At 33.4% G+C, this 20,912-nt stretch overlaps 1 protein-coding gene across 2 annotated transcripts in view; it reads left to right on the top strand.

Moving 5' to 3' along the window:
* LOC120624117 (carbonic anhydrase-related protein 10) overlaps positions 1-20,006 on the top strand; it is a 60,068-nt gene extending 40,062 nt beyond the window's left edge. The window contains exons 4-11 of one of the 2 annotated variants that reach the window (XR_005658742.1): positions 4,699-4,835; positions 5,349-5,540; positions 8,785-8,880; positions 11,395-11,461; positions 12,589-12,743; positions 18,522-18,639; positions 18,920-18,968; positions 19,279-20,006. Coding sequence is in view for 1 of the 2 variants with exons in the window: in XM_039890473.1 (XP_039746407.1) it covers positions 4,699-4,835; positions 5,349-5,540; positions 8,785-8,880; positions 11,395-11,461; positions 12,589-12,743; positions 18,508-18,639; positions 18,920-18,968; positions 19,279-19,301 (851 nt within the window). In the remaining variant the exon portion in view is untranslated. Of the gene's footprint in view, positions 1-4,698; positions 4,836-5,348; positions 5,541-8,784; positions 8,881-11,394; positions 11,462-12,588; positions 12,744-18,507; positions 18,640-18,919; positions 18,969-19,278 lie in introns of both variants that reach the window. The other variant, XM_039890473.1, reaches the window with a different exon arrangement.
* The last annotated feature ends 906 nt before the right edge of the window (positions 20,007-20,912 follow it).

The raw sequence follows: 20,912 nt of genomic DNA, 5'->3' as shown, positions 1-20,912 counted from the left end.
ATTAGGTACGAATACCTACAAATACTTAAAAATAGATTAGGCGTGTAGGTAGCAGTTTGCGTCACCCGTTCAGAGTAATACTGTGGTGAGTACGCTGTTTCTGACGTAATTGCAGTTTTTATTTCAAGCTAAACGGTGCCAAAAAAGTATTTACAATAAGGCAAGTTCACACGTTTTGCCATAAAGTAGGCGTGACCACAACCACTGCGCCGGCTTTACCCATGCAATTTTAAAGGCCGTAAATAATAAAAACGTGAACGCTATCCAAAGCGCTTTGGCTTCTTTTGCGCTGTATTCTCCATATTGAAATACCGAATGTAGACGTTAACCCAATTTGGCCTTCCCTGCTTTGAGCGTATTCATGTAACATGGCAGGGAACAAACATTGGCGTAGGCTGTGTCTGTCTGGACATATCTGCTTTAGAAGACAGACATAAATACTAATTAACATCTTTTCAATAAGGTACTCTATCTTTATATCATATGCAGACGATACTGCCCTAGTATTTGCTGCGGATACTTGGACTGAAGTTTTCGATGCAGCACAATCAGGCTTCAACGCCGTTACCAAATGGTTACATAATAATATTCTATCACTCAATATAAGTAAAACCAAATATGTAAGTTTTTCGATGCGAATACCAAGCCTACCCACTAACCTTTGTCTTTTTTCACATGCATGTGCTGACCCTAAAACTGTCCCTTGCTCATGCCCAATATTGGAACGAGTCGATTATATTAAGTACTTAGGTGTGACCCTAGACAGCAACTTAAACTTTAAAAAACACATCGATATTCTAAGTGGTCGATTAAACAAAATGATTTATATCTTTAAAAACTTAAGATACGTGGTCGATTTCGAACTTTTGAAACGGATATACATGGCTTTGTGCCAATCTTTAATAATATATTGCATCTCGTCATGGGGTGGAGCATCTAAAAGTATTATAAAGAAAGTAGAAGTCGCTCAACGTGCAATATTAAAGGTTTCATCTTTTCGGCCCTTTTTGTATCCAACAGCTTTGCTTTATCAAAACTTTGAAGTTCTTTCAGTGAGAAAGTTGTTCATATTAAGTGTCTTACTGAAGCAACACACGGAACTTATATATGATACTTCCTATTTAAATAAACGCAGAAAACATACTGTAGTTAAAAGATCAAAAGTATCGAATACCTCATTTATTAAAAAATTTTACTATTTCCAGGGCCCTCACCTTTATAATAAAATTAATGAATTGACACATATCTACTCACTCAACAAAACAAATTGTAAAAAAACAGTAATTTCTTACCTACTTAGCTTATCTTATGAAAATACTGAAAATCTACTAACTATTTTAAAATAACATTACTTATCTTACGGAAAAAAAAAAAAAAAAAAAAAGAAAAAATATACTACATATCATTAACTTCCACACACACACACACACACCATTACACACCCTCTCTTTCGACAACATTATACACACATCCAACAGACACACATCATAACATTTATTTATTTATTTTAGAGAGGAGCAAGTATAGAAATATGTATTTATTTATTTATATATAAATTGTAATTATGACTTTTGTTTTTGTATAAGTAGGTACCTAGATATCAAATTTTAAATTCTCGTAAATGATATCTGGCCAAATTTTGTTTATTTAAATACACCCAGGGGAGGTGGCACTGAAGCTGAAGCACAAGTTATCTTAGTTTGGCTTCAGAAGCTATGTATTGTATAAAACATTAAAATTAAAAGGATACCCCATCCGTAAGAAAATAAGTACGCCTAATAGCACATAAATATTATCCTTAGTCTAGTTATTTAAGTACTTACTAAAATAATTATTGTTTTATTAGAATGTAAGTTTTTTGAGAAATAAATTATATTATATATTATATTATATTATATATACTTCTATACATAATATATTACAAAGAGAAACGATACATGGATCAGCAATGCCATCAGATTCAAGGAATTTTACAGATAGAGATTATTAGATAAAAATCTTTTCAATAATTTTATCTTTTGCCTTATTCTACGTTTGTAGAAAAAACTACACTAACAATAGAAAAAATGTAAATTGTCAAACCTTTTTTAGAAAAACTAAAATGTTGACTGCAGCTAACTTCATGGTGTCGGTTTTTTGTGACGGTGTGCGCGCGCATCGCAAAAATTTACTCTCACCATTTTTCCATAACGCGCTAAAAGAAGTATAACTTTAAAAATTAAAATAAAAGCCGTTTTCAATAACAAGAAACAAAACAATGCTTACATAAGTAACTTTCAACAATAGTATCACCTAAGAGTTGGTGAAACGTTTTTTTTCTATAGGCATGCTGCGGTTTAGTATAAGACACACAAGTTATGCACCGTAATCGAGAGTGCAATTTGCAAAAGATTTAGGGGTTGGCTCTTTATTTAACGTCGTTTCGTGGCTATAACGTGAGCACGCTACCTTTGTCTATCATACACACTCGTAGTTAGCTTAGTAATTGGTTTTACGGCAACAATGTAAAATATTATGAATGGAAAAATTATAACGATCCTTTCGAACCACGTTTTCTCTTCATCAGATATATAAACGTCCCACAGGCTTAGGCTTTATCTCTGGTAGAAAAGGATATATAGCTTAAATGTAGGGTACCACTTATCACATTAAATTTTTCTGGCAATAAACGGGACTGATATTATCATAATATGCTCTCCGGAAAAATTCTCCGTGAGAAAAGATTATCGCAAGATTTTAGCTAACTAGAAATTTTAATTCTTTTCGGTATATAACTTTTCATGCTTTATTACACTTCTTGTAATACGTACGTGTTAGTATATTATCTTAAATAAAAAATCTTTCTGATTAATTCGTATAATTTGTTGTAGCGCCATTCGTTTTATCAACAAGACATGTTTCTTGTTGTTGCCTATTTTGCACATTCGCGTAGATCATCCTCGATGGCAGCCATTACTTGTTCCGTCCATGGTGGACCATCTTCCTTATGCACCCTTTTATATACTGATTAACTTCTTAATTTTATTAAAAATAAAAACAGTGTTACGAGTATTAACTTCGGTACGACCATTATCTTTATTTAATTAGAAGGATAAACTGATTCATTGCTTTTTAAAGACACTTAAGACATTTGTAAAAATTGCAACGAAAGTATGTAGAGGTTTACATTTGGTTCAGTAAGTAAGTATCTTTTATTTAATACTAGAAAAGTCATGCTTCATCTCCCCACTATTACTCGCCAAACAATATTATTGTTACAGAGTTTATATCAAAATTGTTTCAAATGCATTTTTGAGGGAATATAATATTACAGATTAAACACATATCTGAGCGCTGAATCAAATAATCGTCTATTACCTAATAGCACTGCGGTTAACATACAAATGCACCTTTATGAGGCTTTGTCGTTGCGATAATTAACAGAGCGGTTGGTTTCACCTGATTTCAATGAACTAGGCTGATTGTGCATATCATATGAACTATTGCGTACGTCATGATTTCGAATTAATATATCCTTTAAATTATCCGAACGACCTTTGACGTGTTACAGAGATTAAACGCTTGTAAAGAGTCTATTTACATTATTTAATTTAAGGTTTTGATTTAAAATTCGCATAATCCGGGATAGCGAGATACATATTTACGTTGTTATTTATAACTTCTTTATACTAACCTTACCAACTCAGAAGATAGGTACGTACTCTTTTTGTGCACGTTTCACTTTGACACCAGAGCGTCCTCAAGAGATACCGGCGCGTATTCACGCGTATACTTTATATTAAACTATTGTCAATATTGGCTTGCACATTTGCATTTTAGCAATATTAATTGGCGTTGTAAATATTTGTCTATTCTATTTATAATTAGATTATTATTTAAGGATGGACGTTGGGGTCCCAAGGTGCTGGAATGGCAGCCCCGTACTGGTAAGCGCAGCGTTGGTCGACCTCCGACGAGGTGGACAGACGACATTAAGCGCGTCGCAGGTAGCCTTTGGATCCAAGCGGCTCAGAATCGTGGAACTTGGAACTCCCTACAAAAGACTTATGTCCAGCAGTGGACGTCTATCGGTTGATGTGATGATGATGATGATGATTTATAATTAGATTGAATCAGTTTATTCTAATTTGTTCTATAAAACTAATGTTTTATTGACGTCATTGGGTTAAACGAGACATTTCCACCTTCTTAACGTTTCGATTGAATATTTATCTCATATTTTTATTCCTTAAATTGTTTTATAGTACACTACAGACATATTAAGAATCTTTAACAATTATTTTCAAGCCCACTTAGAAATAATTGGAATGGAAAAATTTTAATACCATTTAAGACCATGACGTCATTGCGAAGTAAGCTCGGATGAAATGCTAGTTGTTCTATTTAAATCAAAAGAAAAAAATATACACGTTTTATTCGATACCACGTTTCCACCCACCCACACCACCCACGAGAAAACTACCTACAATTTTGGAGTTCAATCCGTAGGAGTAGATTCGGATTTAAAGCAAAGAGGTAATTTTTTTATTGGGAAAAAATATAACTTCATTATTACGTTGAACACGAGGGTGGTTTTTCGTGTATATTTTGATGGTCGCGGGTAGATGACCCGTATCGTCCTTTTCTAAATTTAGATTTAGCTGATATTTCATTTAAGTTACCTGAGAGCATTCTGTAATTAATTCCTTTTCCTCACAGGGCCGGCGTTCTGGGGGTTGATCAACCCCGAATGGTCGCTATGCAACAAGGGGCGGCGGCAGTCCCCTGTCAACTTGGAGCCAGAAAAGCTGCTGTTCGATCCAAACCTACGATTTTTACACATAGATAAGCATAGAGTACGAAAATTTATTTACTAACTTTACTTATGGCTTATGTGTAGGTACTTTTTAAATGTTCTTATATATTCAATCACACCATACAGAGCAGTAATATTCCACTGCTATTTATTTAGACCCTCCATCCTGATCCTGAAAATAACCAGGATCGCAGCTTTAACTTGCTCTCTGAAACGAAATGCATTGCACGCCAACTTCCTAACTAACTCCGATGTTAATGCTTAATATTTTCTTGCCGGAGTTATCCTTACCCAACAATTTTCGGCTTGTCCCGTAAATGAGACACAGTACCACTTTAACCTTAAATATACTGTTATATGTTTTAAATATTTCGCGCAATTTATTTTTGCTTTGTTTCGAAATTATTTTATATTAAAAAATAAAGCCACTTAAAATCCTTAATATCCTCGAAAACAAAATAAATTTTCGTGTAGCACAGCTAAGTTGCATGCGCGATAAATGCACGATTAATGCCTACAGCAGGAAAACGATTAATTTAATATTTTGTTTTAGATAAATGGTCTTATAAGTAACACTGGTCATTCAGTAATATTCACTGTTGAAAACGAAACCCGGCACCATATTAACATTACGGGAGGTCCTCTTTCATACAAATACCAGTTCCACGAGATCCATATACACTATGGGCTCCACGATCAGTTCGGTTCCGAGCACGCCATCAACGGCTACTCATTTCCTGCAGAGGTAAGACATATAGTAATAATATTTACTTTTTAGATTTTATGTGATAACGTTTAAAGTTATAGTAAATTTTCTATACTCCATATTGTAATTTAATAAAGTACGTATGGCTCATGGATAGTTTTCTTCAATGGTCTTAGGTGATGATAGCTCTCAGGCAAGCAGGTTTCCTCACGATATTTTCCTTCACCGTTAAAGCCAGTGATGTTTTAATTGCTTAAAACACACATAACTTAGAAAAGTTAGAAGTGCGTGTTGGTATTCGAACTCGGCCCCCCGAAAGTAAAGCGGAAGTCCTACCCACTGGGCTATCACTACTTTATACCTGGATTATACCTACATAATTTATAGGCACCTAAAGTAATAGATGTAATGTTTGCATTCGTGAGCTGCAATCAATTAGTGCGCATCTCTCCCCTTGTTTACTGAGCGAAACTTAGACGTGACTGCAATACTGCAACGAATATAGTAGCTAATACTAATTATTTTAATACTTGTACATTATATGTATATTATATTAAACCAAGCGCGACTTTATCCGAATATATTTAGGGTTTTTATAAATCCCGCATTTCAGTGATAAAATGTTTCTATGGGCACCTCCAAAATGAAAAATATTCCTTTGCAAAATTTCTCCAAGATAAGTGTTTAAGCCGTGCATAGGTAAGAAATGCGTGTTTTTTAGAATGATGTGCAGAATCTTTACTTTATATCTACTCTATAACTATATTGAAAGTCGAAAAATATATATATATATTTTCATTGTATTATTTTCTCACTTTTTCATATTATGTTTCATTTAATATAGCTCTCTGCTCTAATCTTATAAACGTACCTATGTATTTGAATTATAAAATATGTATTCGAAACAGAAATCATCAAACAATATTATGTTCTATATTTGTAATTCCCAAGCAATTAGTTCAAGCAAAGCTTTGTGAAGTAGGTACCCACTCGTCGTGTTCTCTTACATGTCTACTGCTCGTAAATTACCTTGTAAGTTAACAAAGTTAAACAGCAGTTCAGTACTTATGTCTTAGTTAATTTACAAATTCGTTACACGAACCTATACAAAATACATTACAATGTCACGGATTTTTCCTATGAAGTTTCCGAGCGGTAACAGATGTTTCACACATAGGCCGTGCGTTACCCCCCGAGGCGGCCAAATCCCTAATGTAATCCCGAAGAACGACTGCGAACCAACTCAAGCGTGGCTCCTGTTTATTTATGTGACAAATTCTTACGCAGCCGCGTTTTATCCTAAATCATGTGCTTATTCTTGGCGAGATTTATTTTTATTTACATTTCTCTGAACCATTTATTTCAGCAAGAGTTGTTGGCTAGCACAGTATAAGTACGAAATTTTCTAAAATTAGTACTCTTGACATATGTGCTGTATTAATACATAAATAATAAGAATATTAGGACTTTATTTCGTCAGTCGATCCAATCAAACAACTCAAAAATTATATGTAACCAATTTTTATAAGGAGTTTCGAACTGTAACAATTTTCTCAAATAGGCCAAAGGTGTACTCCCTAGATGCCAAAATCCCTAATGTTATACGCGAAAACGACTAGAACACTCAAATGTATGCCGTGTTTACTTATGTGACAAATTCTTACGCAGCCACGCTAAATCGAAAATCAAGTAAATTTATTTATCGTTTATAACCTAACATAATAATGTAGCTTGTTGATATAACAGCCGAATCAAAATGTCTTAACTTGACTGAATATATAATTTTCTTTAATCAATTATCTACTTATTAGCTCATATATGAAATAAATTATTTAATACTGGAGCTCAGCTTTAATTGCTGAAATACTTTCTTGGAATGGGATAAAAATTCCGAATGTAATAAATGTAAATAATAAGTAAAAGTTGAAATTATTGGCAATATATTTAAAAAATAAAACGATTTCTTTGTAAACTAGGTTATGTACTCCGCGAAAAGTTTTGCAGTGTATAGAAAGTTAAGCTTCATTATCATAGTATATCATGGAATTCCACAAAGTAACGCCTGCTTCTATCCAATACTAGGTTATATAATAACTTGTACGGGAAAAGAAGGTTAAACTACATTGTGCCTTACCTAATTAATCAGCTACCTAAGTCACTCAAAGATACCATAACACATAAAAACATAAAATTTAAATTAAAACATTACTATCAACAAATAACAATTTCAAAGTACAATAACAGTTAATTCCTAAAAATATGCGACAACTGAACATCCTGTATTGCGTTGCTCGATGGACGTTCGTGGCATTAACTTACCGCATTTTTAAACTACCTGCTTTGTTATCCACTTAAGGTTTTTTGTAAATAGCAATAGTTTAAATAGTTATAGTTAACATTACTAATAAAGTTATAGGATATAGGTTTAAATAAGATTGTTAGTTAATATTAAAATATATTTATAGTACCTACCTGCCTACCTACTACCAATTTTAAACTTCCGATGTATCTACCTAATTATATTGAGGGAATTTTATTTATATGGAATATCTTGATTGCTGTAGTAAGTAGGTGGGTGTTAATTAATGTCTTTAGATGTTACCTTTTGTCGACGGCACGGTGGTGTACGGTAAAATTCGTAAGAATTTATGATTACACCATAATAGTTTTAAGTCTACTTGTGAATTTTGGTTAATAAATTATTATTATTATTATTATTATAGTTCACATGCGTAAAAGTCTTCAACAATATTATTTGATAGTACAATTGAGCACCTATAATAAATAGTAAGGAGGTATCTCTACGAATATTATATATTTAATTTTTTATGTATGTCTATTTGATTACTCTAATCTCAGGAGCATCCACATCAATTTGAAGTAATACTTTTGTCTGAAACGACTCCTGTCTTAAGGAAGGTTGCAGAATAAAACATCAGGTACCTAAAACCTTTTTTTAAAACTAGAGGTTTGTATGAAATTCCACGAGTTATCTCTGGAGCTACTCGTCGAAAATATGTTTAGGATTTCACCGCCCTATCCTTGAGGCAGGTTAAGGGTTATAAATTTACCAACCGTTGCCGACCATTGCCGACCATTGCCAAGCAAATAAAGTGATAGCGCGGTAGGGCTACGTGACGCGTTGGGTCCTGATATATTGTCTAGAATAGCGGATAAAACTTACGGTGCAGCTAGTTTTGGGTATTGAATATAAGCAGATGATAAACTTAAGTAAACCACCGAGTAAACCTTATAAGTACTAAATGATTATTTTTTATTTCAGATTCAAATATTTGGTTTCAATTCACAACTATATTCCAACTTCTCTGAAGCTCTTCACAAAGCTCAAGGAATTGTCTCAATTTCTTTACTGCTACAAGTAAGTACCTATTTATCACTTTTTTAAATATTCTTATAATAAATATGTGTTAATACACATATTTATTATATACGCACGGGTATTCATTATTTTTGACATATTTAAAAATTTTAAAGATTAAGAGTTTTTTCTCCATGTCTCAGAAATAATGATTTTTGAGGAAGCTAGATATAAGGTTAAATGAATTGTTTTTTTTAGAACAAGAAAGCAAGGCATGCAAAAGTATTGAAATATTTAGTTTTTTTTTCATTGAATTCGTCACTCTGTACAAATTCACCAAATTGAAAAATTAGCATGTTATGTTTTTTTTTTTTTTAACTATCTTGGTCAGGGAGGAAAGCGTTACGACAATTCCCTAACTCCGAGTTTGTATTGAGGCAGACAAAACGTGGCTAACCTAATAGTTTTCGACCCAACCTAGCTCATAGTCGAACATTCTAACTAGATAAATGAGGAGGTTGATCATAACGAAGTGCAATATCAATATGAAAAATAATAATGTAATTATCTATCATGTTTGAACAGTGATTCAGGGCGATAGTTATCGGTGAATTGCTATCAACGGAGCCGCACCTATCAATGGCCTCCCCCAAAGTAGTGGTAGTTAATTAAGTAAATTGGTATTTTTTGCACGGCATTGGATTAGCCAAAGCTATTAGTTCAAATTAAGAGCTGTCTGAACCGTGATAAAAAAAATATGTATTTCTTTTTGCTTTTGTATAGAAGGTATATTTACGGCTCTGTGTTAAGCTCAAAAAGGTAAAACCAGTTGCTTGGTTTTACTTTTTTTTCTTTCTTAACATAACCCACTTACCGAAGTTAGGGAATTGGTGTTGCCCATTCCCGTGTCTCAGGAAACTAATCTTTCAGCCGTCCATGATGAGCTGGCGATGATCATCGCCTGCGTCCGAGCAGCATGGTATGCCTAACATCAAAATTCCTCTCTTTTTTAGATTAAGAAGAAGAGAAGAGAGTAATATTGATGCTAAGCACATTATTTTAAAAAAATACCTACCTACACAAGCGTAGGTAGAATGAAAGTGGGTTTCGTTGCTCGTAATCGGGTAGGAGGTATCTCTAAATAGTACAAAACAATATAAAGTGAATTGTATAAATATTTGCCTGATATCTACTTAACTATTTGACGAAGGTGTATGTGTTAAATGCATTTTAAAATAGTTTAAAACAAATTATTAAACGGTAAATATTAGGCGGACCACTAGCCATTCGATATATAATGGTGTGTTAATTTATCTATGTGACTTAATGTATTTAAAGCAGAACGAATTGCCTATAACACCCCAGACTTAATAAACTGATCGTAATTAGTTGCGTAGACTTAGCGTTGTTCAAACGACTGTTTTCTTATAGCAAAGTAACTGTTCGATCGTTTACTCCTTAATGAGGGCCGGCTGTTGTCCCAGGGTGTTTGCTGGCGCGCTCATATCTCCCTAAGCTGCACGCTATACGATACCTGTGATACTAAGCAACTTTCATTCCGTACATATTTATATTGTATGAAATATTAATTTACTTCTTACATACTTAGCCCCGACTTGGAGTTTTATTGAAAGAGGCTTTATATTTTTCTGGACCAACTATTTTCTCGGGTCAAAAAGTATCTTCCCCAATAAACGCGGATTTAAAATTAATTTAAGAAAGTTAATATAAATAAAGAAATATAAAACCTAACGAAGAATAAACTAGAAGGTTATAGCTGATAAATACGCAAACAGTTCAGTTTCAGTAAACCAACTATTACCTGCATACCCTACGTTTATTTTATATGTTATATATTACATACAAACGAAATATTTTGACTTCTCACATTGCATAACAATATACATCTATAAAGTATGGTGGGTCTATCGTTTGAAAGCACTGTAAGGCATCGCGGTAATGTTTATATCGTATACCAACGTAAGTATGGCAAACACATAGTTATAGCAATACCAGATTACAGTCTGCATGATGGACTGGGGGAGTTAGATCTTTGAAGCTCCCTGAAACATTACCGCAAAGTCAAGCTACCATGTAACTTAAATAAGACAACTAAATCGCTTTTCACTGAAATAAGCGGTCGATTATTATCCTGAGACCTGTGTCTTTGTATAGAATCGTTCATAGGTATATCTTGAAATTTGCACGCTACACGAAACGTGCAAAAGCAAGCAATTTGCTCACACGATACACCTATGTACCTCGCTCTAAACTTGTTTATCTGTATTAATTAAATTTACCTGGTCTATTTACCAGGTTAATGACATTTAGTTTGCTTTTCGCTTAAACGCTAATGCTCAGCTCTGCAATGATATTTGCATTAAATTTTCCTTTAGTGGGTTGGTGATACGAAATATAATTATTAATTTAAATCACGATAAATTTCGAGTTATATTTATAGAGCTATTACTAATATTAATTTTAATCGTATTTTATTGAAACTAGAGTAAGCTTATTAATATTATTCAGTAAAAGTATATCGTAAAAAAAAAAATTAACAGCATTTATTTTCAGCTTGGAGATTTATCAAATCCTGAGCTCAGGATATTAACGGAGGAGTTAGAAAATATAAAATACGGAGGTGAGTTATAACTTTTAACACAATTTCAGACACCGTTTGAAAGTTTGCGTAGTTGAGAATTTTATTTCCTGCGACGATAAATCTATTATATTCTCCGGCACTTATCACCGTTGAAAAACATCGTTGTAGACAACGACTTCATATTATAGCATGGAGAGAATAATGTTTCGACGACCTCCCTGGCGAAGTTGGTGGTTGCGGCTTCGATTCCCGGGCGGGAAAATTTGGGATTTATAGTTGTTGATTTTTTTCTGGTTTAGTCTTGGGCCATGGCTACCAGCGACAAAGACATCCCGCCAACCGATTTACCTTGATGCCGCTATAAAAAACGAAAACGGGCATGGGTACTGGCTTACCCCTAACCTAACAGGCACGATAACCATCTTAGACTGCGTTATCACTTGTCATTTCGCAATCTAGAGCTATCTCGCAGTGGACAATAAACCCAAATTATACAGCCAATAACCTATTTAAATTGATAACTTTCTACGATCACGATTAATTGGTAATTAATGGCAAGCTTTTAATCTGTTTAAAGGCAGTCGACATTTTAATAAAGGGTAACACTTCAATAAAATGCTGCCTCGTTGATCTAGTTATCATCATCGACTGTGTAACCTGAGATCCTGTGATTCGATTCCCGGGTGGGCCTTGCTAGATATTGGGTTATCCTATTCAAGAATTCCTGAAGTACCGATTTTATTACTAAGATGGTGTGACATATAATATTGGAGCAAAGTGCAGAGTCTATATGGGTTTTGTTCCATTGTGCAGAATTAGTTGTAATCATTATCTTTAAGCTTTATTCACTCTAATTCACAAGGAACGCTTGTATGTAATTATACCAACTATAAAAGATTTTAAATTAATATTTTCGTGGTTAATCAACATTTCTTAAATATAGTTCAACGGGTACATACCACGATAATATTTTTGGATTTGTCGATATTTGGACCCAGTTGCATGGATCGTGGTCACGATGGGACGCGATCCATGCAACTCGGTCAAAATATCGACAGATCCAAATTATTATCGTGGTATGTACCCGTTGAACTATATTTAAGAAATACACCAACTATAATTCAATTCCGACTAAAACTGAATACGAATATAACGTTGTTCTGAAGGAGCGGAAATGCCAGTAAACCGGCTGTCGGTCCGAGGCCTGCTGCCAGACACGGACTATTACATGACGTACGATGGCTCTACCACCGCACCCGCCTGCTACGAGACCGTCACATGGATTATTATCAACAAGCCCATTTATATCACTAAACAACAGGTAACTGCGGAATGTAGATATAAGGCTTTATTTTGTGAAGGTTTGCTATTATCTGAGAAACAGACACATTAGTACGATGCAGTTTATAATTCTTTTAGTTTTTACTAGCGGCTTGCTCCTTGAGTTAACTAAGGGTTTTAATGAACTTTATTTAAGATTTCATTATCTCCAAAACTATGCATCAAACCACAAGTAAATAATAAGAATAATTGTATGCCTACCTGCTATGTATTCATTATCATCATCATATGAACCTATAACCAGCCCACTGCGCGTCACGAGTCTCCTCCCACAATGAGAAGGGTTTAAGGCAGTCCACCATGCTGGCCCAGTGCGGATTGGTGGACTCCAGAGACATGCAGTTTTCCCCACTTTGTTTTCCTTCACCGTTGAAGCAAATGATATTCTAAGTGCTTGAAACGCACTTAAAATATCACTTGCATCAACTTCAACTTTCGAACTCGGAAACCACGAAAGTGAAGTCGAAGTCTTATTCACTGGGCTTTTCTGGGCTATTATCGCTACGTTATGCATTATTGTGGCGTATAATTATAATAAAAAAAATATGGCTCGGGAGATCGTCTCATGACCAACTTTTCACTTTATTTTATTTATTTATGATGGATCATTTTGGATAAAATAGCTCGTTAGCACCTTTTTCAGACTAACTAACTTATAAAGAAACTCCAATTTTATTCATTTCGATTCTGAAGCCCAAAGATTTTGAAAATAGGTTAAGGAATTGTTTAATGTTTATCCATCACACTTATAGAAATACATTAAATTGCTGATAAAAATAAGAGAATTATAAATTACACTGTGCTGGTTTGTATAGTTATAAAAAATTAAACTTGATATTAGTTGAAAGTACCCACATGACAGTTTTTGACTGTGTTAAACTAAAACCAATTTAATCTATATCACGAATTTATTACAAAAATGCGGCATTAAACAAACGCGAAGCAAATTTACAACCCTAATCAAGGGTCGTTTAATACATCTGATTGTTTGTTAAGAAATAAGATTTCGCTTGATTTCATGTTATCAAGTTCGTATGCGGTATTTAACTAAGAGTAGGTATATGTGCAGTATTTTTTACGAATGTGTAATTGCCGAGACTATGTACAGGTGCACCACCGCGCCGATCACCACTATCTGTGGCATGCTTGGTATATTTTCATTCGATTATTTTAGTTAAAGTAGAAACAATGTCGTGTCCCGTGGTCAAAACAATAGGCACGTATCCCAAGGAATTAAGCTACCAGGTTGAACTTTAGCTGTAAAAGCATCTACTACAGTATAAGAAATGCCGGTCGATCGGAATCACTGGAACATCGTAATCGATAATTTACGCTCCTTTGAAGCCATTCTATGCTGTTATTCATCGGCTGCCATTTATTAGTTAAGCATTTAGATCGATCAGCGATATGCGCGAATTCGTAGCGAGTGTTTGTTGTGTGCGGGAGCTGTGGTTACGCGCTCGAACGTTATAATACTAAGATCTTCCTCCACACTCGTTTTGTGCGTGGGAAACAAGGTCCTAGATTTTTGGTAGATATATATAGAAATTTGCACACATAGGGATGTGTGAAAATTTCTAAAGCGCGATTTAGGGTATTCGGTATCAATACGTTGATTTTTGTGGCACCATTTAGCAAGTAGTAGCGAGTGTACCATTGTAGCGAGGATTTGGTACAGAGTGTTTCGTAGCGATTATTTGTAGTGAGTTTTCGTAGCAAGTGTTTGTAGCTACTTTTTATAACGAGTGGTTGTAGTGAATGTTTGAAGAGACTGTTCAGTTTGTAATAATGAAGTAAAAAGTTTATTTAATTTTTGAAAAAGTACTTTTATAAACAATTGCAACAATCGCATCTTAGAGTTACGAAATAAAATTCTCGGGAACCGTGACAACAAAATTTACAAAAAGTCCCGGGACTTCCAGACACGGTCACACTTGGATTGCGCTCCGTTACACATTGGCGCTCATTTCTCCGTATTCCCCTTGTCGTTAACCAACACAAACAAATAAGACGTTATATTGCATGTACAAATAATAATAAAACTGAGGGTTAGTTTAGCATAGCTTGTTTAAAAACTCTCGAAACTCACATACTCGAAATATTGGATGTCTTGGTTGCTAGGCAAAGTAGGCCTTACAAAGTAGGTATATAGTTCAGCATAGGAAGTTGTTATCTCCATAAGATTCAAATGAATTCAATATTATTAATTTTTTAATCAATTTATTGTGAATTTGGGTTAAGTAGATCTTCTTTTACGCATAATGTCATAAAAGGTATTCAGAAAAGTTAAGCCTTAAGCATATTGGATGCCAAAGGCACCATTACATATTTTTTATGAAAGGTTTTTATTGTATGAAACTGTATGATTGATACGCAATTTTTAACCGATTACTGTTACTTTCCTGGCTACTATATAAAAAGTAAAATGTACATAGTAACTTTCTACATACGACTTCAAAGAAAACGACTTAAAAAAGTTGTAGAAAATATTTATTTGTTTATTTTTAGTTGGATACATTTTTTAATTATTTAAAACAGTTTCCCACAAAAACGAAATACAAATTACATTCACAAATTTAACTTTGATAACTACCACCTAGTATTGCAAATATGTAGCAAGTGCAAAATACACCGATTGAGTTTTTTATGTCAATAAAAAAGTTATTGTCAAAATTATTTATATCAAATTTATTTATGTAAAAATATTTACATTAAATCTTAAATTATGATTTAATCAATAGATGTTTAATGCAATTAAGTATTAATTATTCAGTTACCTTTAAAATATACTTCTTTTTCTTGTCTTTATACATATATTTATATTCATTTATGCTTATACTTATTTATTAATAAAAAATGGAACGGGGAGTTGGTCATAGTAGGTACGATCAAATAAACGCATACTCGTATGTACAGTACCTACGATACTTGAAAGCGGTAACTCAAATTTAAACTCGACGTTGCTACGTTTATACGAGCCGGTACTTGTAAATCAAACTGAAAACCTGTTCAGTGTTCATGTTTGCATACATCTGGTATAGCGGTAGTAATATTCATAAGCAAGCCCCGCCTGTGGGTCGTAGTTAATTTGAAATTAAGAATAGTTGCCGTTTTAAATATGTAATGATTTGCAAATGTAATTAGGTACTTCAACAAATAACTACTTGGTTCATTGCCTGCTGCTTTCAGAAATTTTTGTTTGTACCCTAAAAATAAAATTACGTATATACAAAGAATATTTATTACATATTAAGATGAAGACTTCAATTAGTTATCTATACCTACATAAAATAAAATAAACAACACAAAAGTTATTCAAACTTTTACAGAGAATGCAAATGTTTATTTTATATAGTACGCAAAATATATAATACAACTATATAATACAGTCCTAATCAATTCCCTAATATTATTATTACAAGCCTTTATGTACCTGTAACCATATTTGTGTGATGACACATTTTAATGAAACGGGAAAAATTGGGAAACCAAACGGGAAACTCCAGAATACTGCTAGCTATATCTATGCAAAACTTCGTCAAGAAATGTTATTTTCTGACATCTGTTTACCAGGAACTGTTTTAGTCGATGAAAAGTATCCTAGATCCATGAACAGGATGCAGGCTATATACAAGTATGTGCCAATAATTTTCATCAATATCAGGTCCCATTCAACAGAAATTTTCGCATATTAGTATGGATAGACAAATGTGGGAATTATGACGAGTCTTTTATATTTCTTTGCTAAATCCCAGTGCCGCGGTCGTCACATCTAGGACGAGCCGAGTCCGTGAACCGGCCGTGGCGGAGGCGAACGTAATAACATTTTCATTTGTGCTCACGCTACAATAAACAACTCACGTCCCTCGCCTTTAGACAAAGACTCCACCGTGAATTATGTACGTGTTAAAAGTAAACTGAAAGTGCCATTGTATGCTGTTATTATAAATCATTGTTTATGTTTTCCGTTTGTTAGTGGGGAAATTAAGTGCTAGTGGAAACTGCTGGCAATCTTGCGGGTAGTTCGGCGAACGCCTCGCGGTCGAGGCTAGAACTTTATCACTTGCATTTTCGGTTCCTAATTTGCGTAAATAACCTACGTAGCTTTTACAAGAAATAATTTAAATTTCTTATAAAAAAGTTTTATTAACATAAATATCAAGTGTGTGCTGGAAGGATTCAGCCTTTGCAAGTTACCTTACCGAGTGCCGCTAAGCGGTTTAGCATTACGTTACTGATTAGCCCGCTACCATCCCAGACAGCCACCTTAAATATTAAAATAGATGTATAGCTTGTACCTATGTATTGAATAACTGAAGGTTTGAAAGTTAGCACAAAACATAGGTATTCTTAATTTTAAAACGATCTTGTCTTGTCTTGTGTAAACCAATAATTCTTTATATAATAGTAATATGAAATGAGTACAATTTATGAGTCATAGCTATGAAGTATTTTTTCCTTAGCCGTCAAGGTTTTTCTCGAATTTCAGACGTATTTAATTATACAAAAAAAAAACAAGATGAATCCTTTCGAAAAAGAGCATTCAACAGCTGTGTAAGTTAATAAAGCCATAAAGGAAACGTTCGAGTCATTTTCGGCAATCCACAATTCTTAGCTTCAAAACGATGTCTATAATCACAATCAAACGGTTTAATACGGCGTAAACAGCGATGGAATGAGATACCGGGCGCTCGCGTGTCTCGGGCCCGTTAATCCCACACGGCGGGCTATACCAACACTACACCTCCACTATTGTACCTACCCACTAGGAAATTTCAATTCAACGCAAATCGTTTGTTCTTGTACACGGCAAATTTTTATATTATGTTATTATGTTATAAACAGTAGTTTATTTATGTGTTTCAATCTCATTGATTAAATTTAAGATCGTGACCGTGACTATAACCTGGTGTAACTGCATAGCGTGCTCTTCGAAGCATGGGATTTTCCGACGCCGATTTACTAACTCCAGGCTTTCTCTTGCTATAGGATATTATACTATTAGACATGCGTTCCTCACAGGTCATTTTCAAATGGACGCTGAACCTTTGATGTTTGATAATATTAGGTAGAAGCAGGCGTTACGTTGCGGAATCCCTTGATATACAATAAAAATTAAGCTTAATTTGCTATAATCCGCGAAAAGCAGAATAATCTATACATAGGGAGTAACGTGTGTAGAGAATTTATTGCCGAAGATTATGTTGTGGAGTATAAAGATCGATTACACCGTACAGATTCTACTGCTTTTCGCGGATAATATAAAATTAAACTTGATTTTCATTGTTTGATAATATTATTTTTATATATTATTAATAAGACAACATGCAAAAAACTTATAGTTTTGCAGTTATATGTTTATATGTTTCATTTTTGTATAAAAAGAATTGAAAAAATTGATAAATCATAAAAGTATACATTGATAAAAAATATATTTTATTTGTTGTTATGTAGTTTAACACATTTGTTTTTCTTCTATTTTTAAAACCAACTTAACACTGAAAAGTAATGAAAGATTGAAAGAAAAGGGTGAACTTATTCAATACTATATTTAATTATACAGAAACAGTATTATAATGTCATAGTAAAGAACTTAGCTTAAACATTAATTAAAGAGTATTTCAGCTATGTACGCTATTGTTGTTTAACACAACCAAATAGCCACGAAAGCTCTTTCGCAAATTTGAAAAGTTAGCTACTGTTCCTCAAACTGTGCGGTTAATTAAATTTATTTACAACTTTAGTTGCACGCCCTAAGGCGATTGATGCAGGGGGATGCGAGGCACCCGAAGGCACCCCTCGGAAACAACTTCCGACCTCCTCAACCACTTCACCACCGAGCCGTGCGGACTAACATTGACTTTGACTTGAGCAAGGTATTATATGTACAATATATTATGATTTAATGCAATAACTCTTGCAGTCTAGGTAACTAATATAACTTACATCGCATTTATTCACATCCATCTACGGAGTCCGAAGCTTTAATATGAAGGCTAAGTGTCTAAATGCTAGACCACAACAAAGTGTGGCGTATTCAGTATATTACGATAATTAATTAAATAGTTTATCCGATTTGAAAATCGTACATTCGTAATGCGAAAATTATATTTATACATATTAATCTCATTTTGTAACACACCATTTTTATTTCAGTATCCAGGCAAAACTTGCCCCAGCATGCATCGGGACATGCATTATAAAGGTAAGTCATTCTACTAGAAATATTATATCCAAGCCAACTAATTCCGAGCACTAAATATAATGTGAGAGTATTTATTTCACAGTTTGGTCAATTTAAGATGGAACATTTTATAAAATATCTCAAAGAATAAATTATCCTACACGTTTTCATTAGTATCACAATCCCATTATTGAAATACCTGTGAGGCCATAAATATGTCCTATTTCTTCCAGAATCCCAAACCCGAATCCCAATAACGAAGTCACTAAAGACTTCTTGGTTCAGGCTTTTGATAATTGATTCTACAAGCTAATTATTGTATTTGTTACAGCTAAAACCTGGACACAGTATTAAACAGCATTCAACTACGGCAGGCATTCATATATTATTACTGCTACTAGAAGCAGTTATTATTTGGATAATATTATTAGGGAAGTAGAGCCTAAGTACATTGTAAATATCTCTTGTACAGTCTTGTTAATAGAATATTGCTTATCCGGTGAAAATAAATGTATTTTAAAATTAGGTTATATTAGGTTAATGTAATTTAAGCATTTGTAACCAAATTGTTGTAGAGCTGAATTATCTATATAACAGTAGCCATAGATAACTCTTGGATAAATAATATATTCTAATAAAATGTTACTGTTAGTAATATTGTAATTTATAACAAATATTTTCGGATAGATTATTCAAACTGCGTTGCGCTGTCAATCAGTACTTAGTACCTTATAGGGTTAGTTTAGAGATAAAGTAATTTTTAAAACGTATGAGTATTTAAACGGTTATGTATCCTTTACGAACATAGCACGCATTATAGAAAGCTAATTTAGTGTTAGTTAATATAACATGTCATATCACAAAACATATTACCATGTCAGTATGATATCATGTTATTATAAAGGATGTAATCGTAAACGGATTGATGTTTAATAATTATACATGTATTTAACTAGGATGTAACATAAAATTATTGATTTAATAAAATTATTTACCCATACGTAACCATGACATAGAAGATTGAAATGTAACCATATCATTACAACAATCGATATTGAAATATTTGTAAATGGGTTTGAAAATTTATTAAATAAATTTATTTATAGATTTATAGTAGGTACTGCTGTGAAGCATAATTACAGCTTTAATAACATATTTAGAAATTAATATGTAAAATTTAATGTCATAGCTGATATATGACTTTAATTTTGCTTCCGAGAATGTAGATAATATTAATGTTTTATTTAATTAAATTATACTTCCTGACATCTTTCTTTATTGATCTTAAAATTCACAGCCCTCATCTTTCCCAGTAAGTAAATGTTCGAAAAATTATGATAGCAATGGAAGGCCATTACGGTTCCATTCGGGGTCTTTTGCAGAGTCACAAAGTCTGCGATCGCGAGTTTAAAATATACGTCTGTACCTTTTTTCAGCGGCAATGGTGCGGAACCGTCTGTTTTAGTGTTTCTTCCACTCCTGTGTTTGAATAAAAAGCTCATTTGAATTCTATGTGAATCGAAATTGGCTCTCCTTTTCGCTGTAGTAACTTAATTTAATCGAGTTCCATCACGAAGTTCTTTGGATTAGATGTTTGAGAATTAGGTAGGTGGTACTTAGGTAAAAGAATGAAAATGATATTATGCTGGCATTTTTTATTTTGTATTATGATAAAATTGAAAGTTCTCTTACCGTATATACTCAGTCAATTGATCGTTAGGTGTTTAAGGCCGACAAAAAAATTGCATAACTTTTAATAGATTACCCGAATTAACAGTAAATAAAACAATTGTTAATTAGATTTAACGATCTTCAGTAAGATTTTTAACACATATTAGAGTTTAAACGCTAACAGACACGCTTACTTATATTGTTAGCTCTATACTCTAGCAAAGTAAAGCTAGGTAATTACACTCTATTTATTTGCATTGAATTTTATTTGGTGCTTATCTTCGATCATAAATA

This window comes from Pararge aegeria, chromosome 5 (assembly GCF_905163445.1).
Source record: "Pararge aegeria chromosome 5, ilParAegt1.1, whole genome shotgun sequence".
In the NCBI taxonomy this organism is placed as follows: domain Eukaryota; kingdom Metazoa; phylum Arthropoda; class Insecta; order Lepidoptera; family Nymphalidae; genus Pararge; species Pararge aegeria.
Note: the sequence above shows the minus strand (reverse complement) of the source record. Positions and strands in the feature narration are given on the sequence as shown.